We start from the raw sequence: 12,441 nt of genomic DNA, 5'->3' as shown, positions 1-12,441 counted from the left end.
GGAGGCGGGCACGAGCCAACTGCATTCTTTATTGAGGACGAGCTATTACACGCCACGCCACGCCACGCCACGCCACGCCACGCCACGCCATATGGCAGCGCAGCGCAGCGCCGGTGCCAGCTATATTTCTGTCCACACGTTCAATTATTATACTAACAAGGCTAAAACTAATAAGACATCATAAGTATTTATCGTTCTTGGTTATAACCAGGCATCGTAAACTGCGAGCGAAATCCATTGAAATGACGTACTTTGACTTGACTTGACTAAGTAACAACCCTAGTACTTCAATGGATTTCGCTCGCAGTTTACGATGCCTGGTTATAACATGTATCTAAATTTTATAACAATTTCAGTGCAGCATTATTGCCTTAAAGCAGGGGTCGGCAACCGGCGGCCCGCGAGCCTCCGGGTTGCATCAGTCCTATGTCACTAAAGTGATCGAGTGAAAAAGAAAAGTCTTTCATTTCAATTAAATTTTTTTGGCACCTGCGAAAACTGGACGGGTGGCGTAAGCATTGGTGGAGTGAAACTCACCAATTTGCGGTACGCGGACGACACCACACTTCTGGCATCGAACGAGGCGGAAATGGTAGCCCTATTAAGCAGAATGGAAGCTATCAGTGAGGAAATGGGTTTATCTATAAACAGATCGAAGACGAAGATAATGATAGTGGACAGAGCTCAAAAACTCGAACTGACTGGCGTGCTCAATCTTTTGTCTAATAAATTCACGAAATATTACCAGTGTGCGGCCCGCTGCAATTTTGCTAACCGCTATTTGGCCCTTGGTAGCCAATTCCAGCTTCATAATTACACCTACATACTTACTTGTAATATGAACCTTGATTGATTGATCGTCTCTAGAAAATAGTTTTAGCATTTCCTTTAATTCAACTTACAAGCCAATTCAAGTTTCAGTTAATAGATCTGTTTCCAATATGATATACAGGGTGGCAAAAAATTAAGTGCATTCCCGTTGCCAGGGAGGTTTTGGGATTATACTAAGCAATTTTTACTATGGGACCAACCAAGAAATCGCGAAAAAAATGTACCCTCCCATATAAAATGGACCAGCCAAATAGTATGAAACAGCCAATTTTTTTTCGCGATTTCGGGGTTGGTCCCTACTAAATAGGTAGGTATACCTACTAAATGCTTGTACTGCTTGTGCCGCACATCGGTGGAATCCCGCCTTTACAATGAATTGTGCAGAACTAAAGAACAGGATCTTAATTGATTTGACCAACGTCGAGACGCATAAACTTTGATTTGGATCCTCTTGTGTATATGTCGGTGGCCGATCGTAATATCCTGAAACTTGAAACTGAGTCGACGGAGCCTGTTTCTGGACAGTTTGCCCTTCGAGCATCTGAAGCAACCATAACGAACCTATCCTACCTATATATTGGTTTAATTGTGACTACCGTCATAACATTACACAGGATCTTTAAGATCTGGCGGATTTTCCGATCGGCCCCCGATATATACAAGTTCAGTGGTGTTTTTTCTAATCCTAAAAACAACCAACTACATATAGACGACATAGAGACGGGTAAATTATATATTTGTTCAGCCCTGGAGAGTAGTTTCCGTAATGGCAGCACTTGAACCAGCGCGAGCGGGGCCGGGCGGGTCGTTAGTCGTAATTGTTCTATTATCGAATTACAAAAACATAAAAAAGGCATTTTGTTTGTAATTACCCGCCGGCTGATTGAGACGTGCGTCGGAGCGCAGGCATGGAGGCGGAGGCGGATGCGGAGGCGGAAGCGGAGGCGGAAGCGGAGGCGGAAGCGGGCGCGGCCACACGCGACGGTTCCTAATGAACAGTAGGACACGCAGCCACCAATTCAATTTGGACATTTGTTCTGGTAATATCCAAAAGAAACTAGAATGTGTGTTATTTAAAATAATATTGAACACACCTATCTATTTATGTTACGTAAAAGTTACTTTAGTCATAAAACTATTGACTAAGCAGGCCGGAGCCCGAGTTATGGCTCCGTTGGTAAGTGATCCGTACCACCGTACACATCGCAATGGCAGGTTATGTAGGCATTTACTATACCTACGTTATTATATGTGTTTCCAAATCTAACCTCTACACAACTTAACATGTGTGATGTATGATTTTCTCTTGCAATATTTGTTTGTGTGCGTATGTGTAGGCAAATAATGCTTGTTGTAGTGTGCGTGACCGCTACAGACGACGCGACGCCCCCGCGGACCTAGGATCCTACATCCGATATCGGACCGGAAGGGATCGGACAGGACCGGACAATGTGAAAACGCTCTGACGCTGTATGTGTGCTACTTGTCGTGTGTTGGACTGATTAATGTCGTTTGTGAAACTGTTCAAGTGTTCAATGTTGTGTTTGGCGTGTGGAGTGTAGATACAATAGACGGACGAGTTGATTTCCCCTCGACATTGATACTCGTAGTGTGACCATGCAGTATTGACAGAGCAGAGCTCTGCAGTGGGGCGGTGTACTCGTAGGACGCCGCGGCCGCGGGCGAGTTAGCTCAGCTAATTGGCTGCTAATTGTATTCCGGCGGTTTGTATTGTTTGTTTGACTATAACGAACCTAATTACCATTATTATTTGCTTTTCAATTCCCGTTATATTCTACTTATTATGATTTAATAAAACGAATTACCCAGATTTAATTAGGTGTCCATTAAACTACGTGCACTGTGACAGATAGATGTCACCTAAGCTAATTGTGCACTGACTTTGACGTGGCAAAGTGCGGGAGTGCCACAATAAACTTCATAGATCTATCTTTTGACCAGAATCTATCGGCAAATTGGCTAGCTAATTTGCGCGACCTGTATGTTGGTTTGTCTGGGATAATTCTTTATCATGTGAACCGATTTCAACAATTTTTATTTTGTTTGAAAGAAGGTAATTTTAGTGCAATCTCATAGATATTTCAAGTATAATACATACCCGCGGGCTTAAATTGCAACTTAAATTACAAAATGTTTTTTGATAATAAATAAAAAGTATTCAAGATTGAGGTGTGATTACTTTTTTTCTGTAATATTTATGATAATGTTATTATTGTGTAAAAATTTCATAATTTTTGATTGGTAAACTTCGGAGATAAGCCCCCCCCCCCCTTATCTCCTATTTGGTACTTTTTTAAACATTTACAAGTTAAAATAAGTAATTAAAACTTAAATATAAGCATTCAACGTGTAAGCTAAATGGTAATTTTTGTTATTTTAGTTTTAAAAATTAATTTTTATATTTTGTATAAATAGTTTGCTTGTTATTATTTTTAACTTAGGGAAGAGCGATGCCTCCTGACACAGGCAATTTTTTGCTTACCGGGCGGCTCCATCCCCTAAGACCTAAATCATGGCAATTTGTATTTTAAATAAATAAAGAATTTTATGTTTGTACGACTTCAATTAAGTAAACCTTTATTGAAGTCAGACAAATATAAAATTCTTTATATAAAATTAAAATTATAAAATTAAAATTTTATATTATAAAATTAAATATAAAAAATATAAAATTTTATATAATAATTTCATAGTGAATCAGAAAAAAAGCGGTCTCGACGGAGCGACTCGTAAATAAGTTGAGTTGCCGACAGTCCAAGGAAACCCTATAAAACTTGTCCACCACTTTGTTACAATTAATTCGAGAAAACCGGACACGGGAAGTTTGCCCCTATTACCACGACGTAGGGAACTGAATCCCATGCACTGAGTATAGTTTTTAATAAACTGGTACTAACTCAATTTATGAAAGATTACAATATAAGTATTAAAGGCACTCGCGACCTAGTGAAAAAGGGTACCTCGTCACCTAAATATATATCGCCGCTACAACGAGCTCGTTTGCATAAAACGATTTTGTGCCTGAAATGCCGTTTGGTCCATTTCCCATAATATTCAAATCTCAGCAAACCCTTTACCCGTATTAGTCATCCCTCAATATTAGACACGACTGTAAACATTACAAAGAATTTGTTGAGAAAGTGACATAATAAAAAGGTGCACGGGTAAAGCCGGTAAAGAAAAGTGATGTTACCTGTAAAATCTGACCATTTCGTCGGGAAATGGGTTTGAAACGAACGCAGATCCATTCGTTCTGTAATGAAACCCTATTAAAATTCACCCATAAGAAACAACAAGCAATTACTTCGCGGAATGTTGCGCTCCGCTGTTACTCGCGTTTGCTAAAGGAGGATTTAAAGCAGCTCTAATACACACAGAACTGTTCGAGCGTTCTTTCTTGTGCTTTTACTGCAAACTATAAGCCATTTTTGTTACGCGTTCACTCCAAGTCGGCTCATAAACACCAAGAAGAGGAAAAACAACCAGCAAGCGACGAGAGCTTGCTCTACAACAGGTTTAAGTAGTTTTGAAGAAACTTTTAGGTCAAATATAAAATGCTCGTTTAAACTAATCTTAGTCGGCACAACAATACCGGCCCGGCTTTAGACGGAGCTTTACGACTTACCAGCTTTATCGACCTGTTCTTACGAACAAGATTTACTCGTATGCAGTACTTAAAAAGTTTTATCCGTAATGCTTATTACCATAAGCCAGGCGGGGACCGAGGACGGCCGGGAGATCATTAATAATTCCGTTTTACGAGTCGGATGCACGTCGTGCCCGTGCCGTGCCGTGCCGCGCCCGCAATCCGCATTACGGACGATCATCATCCGCCTTCTTTTTCAATTTAAAAAGTACTTCAATTTGTACAAGTCAAGTTTGAATACCGCGAGCGAATGCGCCGGGCGCGCGGACCAATGTCAATATTTGACCAATCTGTCGACAGTTCACCAACATTCAACAAGTTTGTGGCTTGTGGCACCTCGGTCGGTATTATACCACCCCCTACCGTCCCCGTGGTCTTTGTCTGCAGTACATTATACCATTACACTTTATGCTGGGTATTCATACATGTTGTAAGGGTTCCAGTAAATCATTCGTCAATTTATCTACATATATATCTCAAACCCATGATGCATTCAAAAACCGCAAATAACGGCCAGTAGTAAGATAAACTTTTTTACCTGACTCGCTCGGAAAACCTCAGTATATAGCGCGAAATCTGGGTGCAAAAGTCTATTTTATCCGCTAGCGTGCAAAATTCATTTGAATTTCGAACACACGAGGAATATGTGTGCTTTTCTCTTGTTTATTTTGTTTGCATTTGAGTGTGTTATGTCTATAATTTGATATGTTAAATAGAGGGCAAAATTAAATATGATTATTTATATATTTTTATTGTTTTTTTTTTTTCTTGCATCGCATTTTCCTCGCTGTAGTGAGGTGAAAAGTTGTGAGTTCCGCACGGCTGCAAAATTATTTGCCGTCTCGTGTCTTGAAAGCCTCGCTACGCTCATGGGTTCAATCTTAGATTCCTTCGCTCGCTCAGCTTTCAATTTCAACACTCACGCCAAATAACCACTTTTCAGCCTTGCATAACAAATAACTATTGTTACAACAAATTTCTTATAGTTGATCAAACCAAATTGTCAGTAAATAAAAACAAAAAAAATTCTACTCATCCTTTTCTTTTGGGTGCTAGTACTCGCGTAAGACAAAGATAGTATGATTCTCTCTGTCTATGTTTGAAATGAGACAGTATTTTGACAAACTATATCTGTTATTATTGCGTAATAATAATATCGAAATCGATTTTCTTATGACATGACATTCAAATTTCGAACATCTCTAAGAAAAAATGCAATTTCGATTTGACCTCTATTCTAATATCAGTCAAGCTAGATGACGTTCTATTTAAAATGAAGTGTCAATTGCAAACAATTTTAGCAAATCTCGCATGTATCTAACGATATGGCAGTCGGCCCCCAACTTAAGTTTCTCTGAATTAAAAAAAAACTACAGATGCGTGACATGTATGAAAAGTTTTCGTTTACCGCCATTTGACGTTTAGTTTATCTTTTAATAAAACTAATTATAGCAAATTATTCGTGTAAAATGTGCAATAAAGATATTCCGGAGAGGCTATCTCATGGTTTCATGAACAAAATTCTCTACAGAAGTTAGAGGGTTTGGTCACTTTTTAGTACTTTGGAGGACAATAAATTTCTTCCGAAGTTTGTTTGGGCAGCAAAAAAAAATACCTCTGTTATTTTAGACTAAGTATGTACTCTATATGTATAACATATAGGTATATAATATATAAAAATACTTAAGTCAAATCGGAGCCGGTATGTTTCTTTGTCAGTTTGATCGCGCGCTCTCGAGCACCGGCTGACGTCACGCACTCGCACTGCCCGTGCCCGTGCCCGCACCGCTCGCTCGCGCCCGTCCGCGCGCGTGTTTGGCCCCGCGCCGCGCCGCGCCGCCCTCCGCTTATAGTTCTCGTTCTCACCTACCACTAAAGGCCCCATTCGAATTTTAACATATCTCAAATATTAGGCCTAGAAACGATATGTATTAGATATGTCAGTGTCAAAAGTGACGTTCCTTCAAACAAAAACGTCTTTTTTGACACTGACATTTAATCCGTATCGCTTTTAAACCTAATATTTGACGTATCTTAAAGTTCGAATCGGGCCTAAGGTAAGGTTTACTATTTAATTTAACATCGCTTACAGCAAGCCAAGGTGTCGCCATGAAGTAGTCGCACGGATTGTTATGGCGCGGTCAAAGGGTCGCACAATGGCTCAGGCCCAGCGTCAGCGGCCCGGGCGGCGCACAGGGCGGACGGCGGCGCGCGGCGCGGGGTGGGGCTGGGGTCCGGCAGTCTACCGCGCGCCGTCGGCGGGAGCGCACGTCGCCCGGACCACGAATCACGCACGAGCGCGCCGTTGCGTCACCAGTGCAGTGCGGACCATGCGAGCCGCCTCCACCCGCATGAACGCCACGTGTGTGAACTTCTTTAATTTATAACTTTCAAATTAGTTTAGTGCAAAAAATAGCCCGGATTATATCTTGTTTAACATCATGTGGAGTAAACTTCTATAACTCGTTTACTTTCGTATCACGAAATGGTTAAATTGAAAACAAAGTCAAGAAAAATTTCACATGACATTTTAAATGATAGCATTACGAAAGTGTTACTTTTGCTTTAGGTAGGTATATAAATATACCGAAAGAGTATAAAATCACTCCAGGAAACTCGAAAGGAGTAACACATCTGCAGTCAGGAAACTCGCATCAGACATACCGTATTCATTTATACAGGGTGATTCAGGAGACGTGAGAAGATCAACAATACGGATCTCGTGCCAGTATTAGTAATATACCGTAAAAAGTTTTTCGTGTTGAAAAAAGTTTTATAGTAGTTTATGTGACGGTTACATAATGAAAGGCATTAAAATACGGGTGTGAGTTTAAAAAACAAACGTATAAGGGTTCTTAAAAAGACGACACGAGTGTTTTAATGCCAAAATTATTATGTACAGGTACATACACTATTTTGTCTACATACATATTTTAAACTCTCTATGATATATTCACTAACCACGTGTTACAGCCGGCATTTTGGGGCATCGCTGTTCTCTGGTGGCACTCGCTCGCGGATATGAGGTGGCGTCTCCGAAATAACTTTAAAGTTTTGCTTCAGTTAGTTTTAAAACAACAACACAATTTTATTTTACACCTACAAAGTAATTTAAAGATATACTGTACGTCGAACATGTAGGCCAAGCAATAAGAAGGTATAGAGGGGAATGCTAGGAACACAATTTTTAACTTCGTAGCTTTGTTTGGACTAGTTAGGAGATGAACATATCAAAAGTCCCCGACCGTAACCCTGGTGCTGAGGGGGAGAGGGGGGTTTGAAGGTTATAATTTTTTCGGTTTTTCGATTATATCTCGGAAACTATGGGTCTGAGCGACATGGCCACTTATACAAAATGAAAAGTGATTTAATTTGTTACAAGTTTTATTAGGTCAATTTTTTTGATATCTTGTATAATTTTTGAGATATCCGCTCTACTTACTTAGGGCTCTCATTTTTATCTTGATTATCTACATCAGTAAAGCTGCTAGGCAGGGTTTGGTAACATTTTCGTATAAATCGGGGGTGCTGAATTCATTTATCGTATCAACATTGACACCTTTCCGAAGTAAAAACATATAAACTTTAAACAAAAAACTTTTTTTTTAACTCCTCCTCACGCTTAAACCGCTGAACCGATTTAGTTGAAATTTGGTAAATAGATGTTTTAAGTCCAGAGACAGGATATAATATAGTTTTTATCTCAAAAATCATACTTTGAAGGTGTGAAATTTGGTGTGAGGGGAATTCAGCTTCTTCGCCGAAGTTGAATTCCTGAGGATAATACTGTTTAAATTTAGGTTTGAAGTCATGTTTGGTATCATTATCAACTAAATCAAACATGTAGACCATCCCAAATATTATTTAAATAGGTTCAGCTGTTATTGATTCCCCATACAAATTTCCACCCCACTTTTCACACCCTTAAAAGATGATTTTGGTTATAAAAACTTTCTGTAGGCGACAGGTTAAATAAAAGGCGTAAATTCGCGAAATACGAGGCCAAAACTATGAGCGAGCGAGGAGCCAACGCGGCGGGTGTGAATTCTGGAAATGTACTCCTACCTACAGTTACATATATAGGTGCAGCGTATGACTTGGGCTCGCTACCGTTCATTGTTTTATGTAGCTTTAATTAGAATAGTTTACACTAGATGGCGTAACAAGTACCAAAATTAACCAACAACAATAAAAATTGATAAACCTAAAAGTACAGTTCACATAAAATATATGCGTCGCCTACAATCCCACCCCCTTAGTGATGACTAGTCATCACGAGCCATCTCTGGTGCAAGTAAGGCGACGCGTGTGACGGGACGGCGTAAAATACCGGTGCGCGTGCGGACATCGACCACGCGAGTACGTCCATCAGTACCGGCGTGTGTCGCACTCACTATTCCGTGCCGCCATGATCCACGATCTAAGTTAGGTTCGACTAGGATTACGTAATCTCCTACGTGTAAGGAACGCCTTTCGCGCGTCCACTTCTGTCGTGGAAGAAGTGTAGGCAAATACTCCTTAAGCCAACGTGCCCAGAACATATCAGTGAGACGTTGCGCTATCCGCCACTGACGTTTTAGGTGGAGGTCCTCGTTGTCGTACCTACCAAAAGCTGGTCCATTTGATGACGTGCCAATCAAAAAATGATTAGGCGTCAGAGCTTCTGGATAAGAAGGGTCCGTCGATACGTACGTTATTGGACGACTGTTGACCAAGACCTCAACCTCAGCCATCAATGTTGAGAGCGTCTCTGGGCGTGGTGCGCGTTCCTTGAGTACAGCTCGCAGGGATGATTTTACAGTGCGCACCATACGCTCCCATGCGCCTCCCATCTCTGGAGCGCCTGGAGGAATAAACTTCCACTCGATTCCTCTCACGAGTCCATCACGGCGCAGCACATCGCTGTCTAGTTCAGCGATACTGCGTTTCAATTCTAAATCGGCGCCTTTAAGATTTGTCCCATTATCGCAGTATATCGCGGTAGGGGTACCTCTACGGGCTATCATCCGTCTCAAACCCATTATGGTCGAGTCAGTTGTAAGGCTTTCCGTTATTTCGACATGAACGGCTCGAACTGTCAGGCATGTAAATAACATACCATAGCGTTTTTGCCTACCACGACCGACGGTGACCTCCATTGGGCCAAAAAAGTCAATTCCGGTGAACGAAAACGGACGACGGTTGTGCTGCAGCCGGGCAGCTGGCAGGTCACCCATGCGCTGCGGCTGCGGCATGGCGCGGCGATATTTGCACAAGAGACAATGAGCTGCGACTGCGCGTACAGTTGGTCGCAGTTGCAAAATCCAATAGTGTTGCCTTAACTCATTAACTACTAGTTCTTGAGCTCGGTGCAGTGCTCGCCTGTGGTGGTGTTCTACGAGCAGTCTGGTGATTCGATGCTTGCCATCAAGAATCACTGGCCTCTTCGCAGACTCCTTGACACCCACAGTCTTGTCGATACGGCCTCCTACCCGTAGTAGGCCCGCATCGTCAAGATAAGGCGTTAACTGCAGTAGCCGGCTATCTTTCGATAACGGCTTATTTTTCTTTAAACAATCAATTTCTGCAAGAAAAGAATCATGTTGACATTTTTTAATCAACAGGTCCTCTGCCGACTGCACCAGCCCGGTGTCGATTCGATTACATTTACGTTGACATTTTTTTATAAATAATAATACCCTTGCAGTTGTCATAATTAATCGAATCCACGACGAAAAATTATTTTCGTTAGGTACCGGCAGCGTGCTAGTACAGTCGGCCGAGGACACGACGTTAATAATCTTACGTTCACAAACAGCCTCTTCGAGCTGCTTAGAACTCTTAAGATCCTTGGGCCACTCACTTTCGCGTTCACGCAAGAACCTAGGCCCCTGGAACCATACATCATCGAACTGCAGAGGTGGCGCATCCTCGCGAGTGGCCACATCGGCTACGTTTAAGGCCGTGGGCACGTAACGCCACTCTGACGCAGTGGTCAACTCGTCAATCTCACCAAGGCGGTGAGCGACGTATGGTTTATAGTCTCTTGGGTCACTGCGAATCCATTGGAGGGCGGTATTTGAATCCGTCCAAAAATACCTTTTGTTTGGCTTAATATCTTTGTGCTCGCTCTGTATTGTGGCGGCAAGACGAGCAGAGAGCAAACAACCTTGAAGTTCCAACCTCGGTATGGATACCGGACGAAGTGAGGTCACTCTGCTTTTACTAGCCACAAAACATACATTCAGAGTCCCATCTGAGCGAACAAAACGCCAATAAACAACAGCGGCATATGCCTTACTGCTGGCGTCACAAAAAGCATGCAATTCGGTACTTATAATGGTGGGGTCACTCACCCCATCCGCCGAATCGTCATAGCATCGCGTCCATGCTCCCGCGTCAGCGTAGTGCCGTGGTATGCGCAGCGATGCTAGTAGTTTAAGCTCGTTGAGCCACCTTACCCAGCACGCATGCTCCTCCGGTCGGATGCGGTTGTTCCAATCCACGCCACTGCGGTGAACGTTCTGAAATATTATTTTGCTCTTTATAATAAAAGGTGACAAAAAACCGTGAAGGTCATAAACCGACATGATGAGACTAAGCATTTTTGCTTTCGTAGGAGCCTCAGATCCATTTAATATCTCCTGTGGAACACGATTAAATGAAATTCTAAATCCAAAAGTATCATCTGAAGGATGAAACATTAACCCTAATGTGCGCTCAGTTGTATTCATGACTCCGTCCTTGAAGTGAACAGCTGATTGCGCGAGCGCATCGGTAGGTATTTTTTTCAATACCTCCTTACTATTGCTGGACCAGTTTCGTATCTCGAATCCACCGCTCTTGTGAATAAGAGTAATTTGTTCAACCAACTTAACTGCATTTTCTACACTGCTAGTTGAATATAAACAATCATCCATATAATGACTATTTACAATAACATTTACCGCCTCCGGATATAAATCATCGTACTTCGATGCATTTTTATTCTTAATGAATTGAGCTATAAAAGGACTGCAAGTAGCACCAAACAATAGACTTTGCATAACACATGTTTTTACGGGTGCGCCCGGAGATTCCCGCCATAAAAAACGAAGTACATGTTGATCTTCCGGCCTTATTTTCACCCTTAAAAACATGTCTTTAATGTCCCCAATTATAACTATTTTATTCTCGCGAAACCTGAGCATAATTCCCATAAGTGAGTTATATAAGTCTGGTCCCGTTAATAAATAACTATTAAGACAATTCCCATTTACTTTAGCAGCACAATCATAAACAAGTCTCAACTTACCAGGTTTGTTGGGATTCTGAATTCCGAAGTGCGGGAGATACCATACGCGGTCGGCCGAAAGTTCATTTTCCTTGAGCTCACGTGCATAACCAGCGGCAAACAGCTTGTTTACCTCCATTCGGTAGCGATCTGCGTACGCGTCGTCTTTAGCAAATTTGCGCATTAAAGACTGTAGTCGCGTTAAGGCAGCTTCGCGTGTATCTGGCATGGTGCATACGTCCTTCTTGAACGGCAGACCAACCTCCCATTGATTTCCGATAAGGCGCGCGGAATTTTCTAATATCTGCAACGCCCTTAAATGATCGCTATTTTCACGGCGTAAGGTTGAAATTCCTATGGAGTCTAGGGAAAAAGAATGTTTAATTAAATCATTTAATTCACCTATATTCTCGCTGTCTGTGTGACTGAGATGGAACACGTTGGCAGCGTTAGAGTGAGTGCGACCACAATTGCCATGAATTGACCAACCTAACTTGCACAGAGATCCATAGGGCTCGGTTTCACTACCATGAATGATTTCAATCGGAGCGATTAAAAAGTAATTATCTTCCCCAATAAGAATGCGCGGCATAACACGACTTTTACACACATAATCCTTAATATGAGATAAACGTTTACAATTTAAACTCCTAATTACAGACAAATCTTGTGCTGGTAAATGTAATTTAGA

General features: G+C 41.7%; 1 protein-coding gene across 1 annotated transcript; it reads right to left on the bottom strand.

The window, feature by feature from the left end:
• Window positions 1-8,505: 8,505 nt before the first annotated feature.
• On the bottom strand, window positions 8,506-12,441 carry LOC134749739 (uncharacterized). The gene is made up of 2 exons (XM_063684764.1): window positions 11,772-12,441; window positions 8,506-11,001 (listed from the first exon to the last, which is right to left on the bottom strand). The coding sequence occupies exons 1-2, from the start codon at window positions 11,856-11,858 to the stop codon at window positions 8,764-8,766; spliced, it is 2,325 nt and encodes a 774-aa protein (XP_063540834.1). The 5' UTR covers window positions 11,859-12,441; the 3' UTR covers window positions 8,506-8,763.

The sequence above is a fragment of the Cydia strobilella genome, chromosome 18, assembly GCF_947568885.1.
Source record: "Cydia strobilella chromosome 18, ilCydStro3.1, whole genome shotgun sequence".
Classification (NCBI taxonomy): domain Eukaryota; kingdom Metazoa; phylum Arthropoda; class Insecta; order Lepidoptera; family Tortricidae; genus Cydia; species Cydia strobilella.
Note: the sequence above shows the minus strand (reverse complement) of the source record. Positions and strands in the feature narration are given on the sequence as shown.

Bases quoted from the DNA above. Each gene is read 5' to 3' on its own strand.
- LOC134749739 (XM_063684764.1), bottom strand. From the start codon at position 11,858: ATGCACGTGAGCTCAAGGAAAATGAACTTTCGGCCGACCGCGTATGGT. The intron at 11,002-11,771 runs GTAAGTTGAGAC...ATAATATTTCAG, and splicing joins TCAGAATCCCAACAAACCTG to AACGTTCACCGCAGTGGCGT.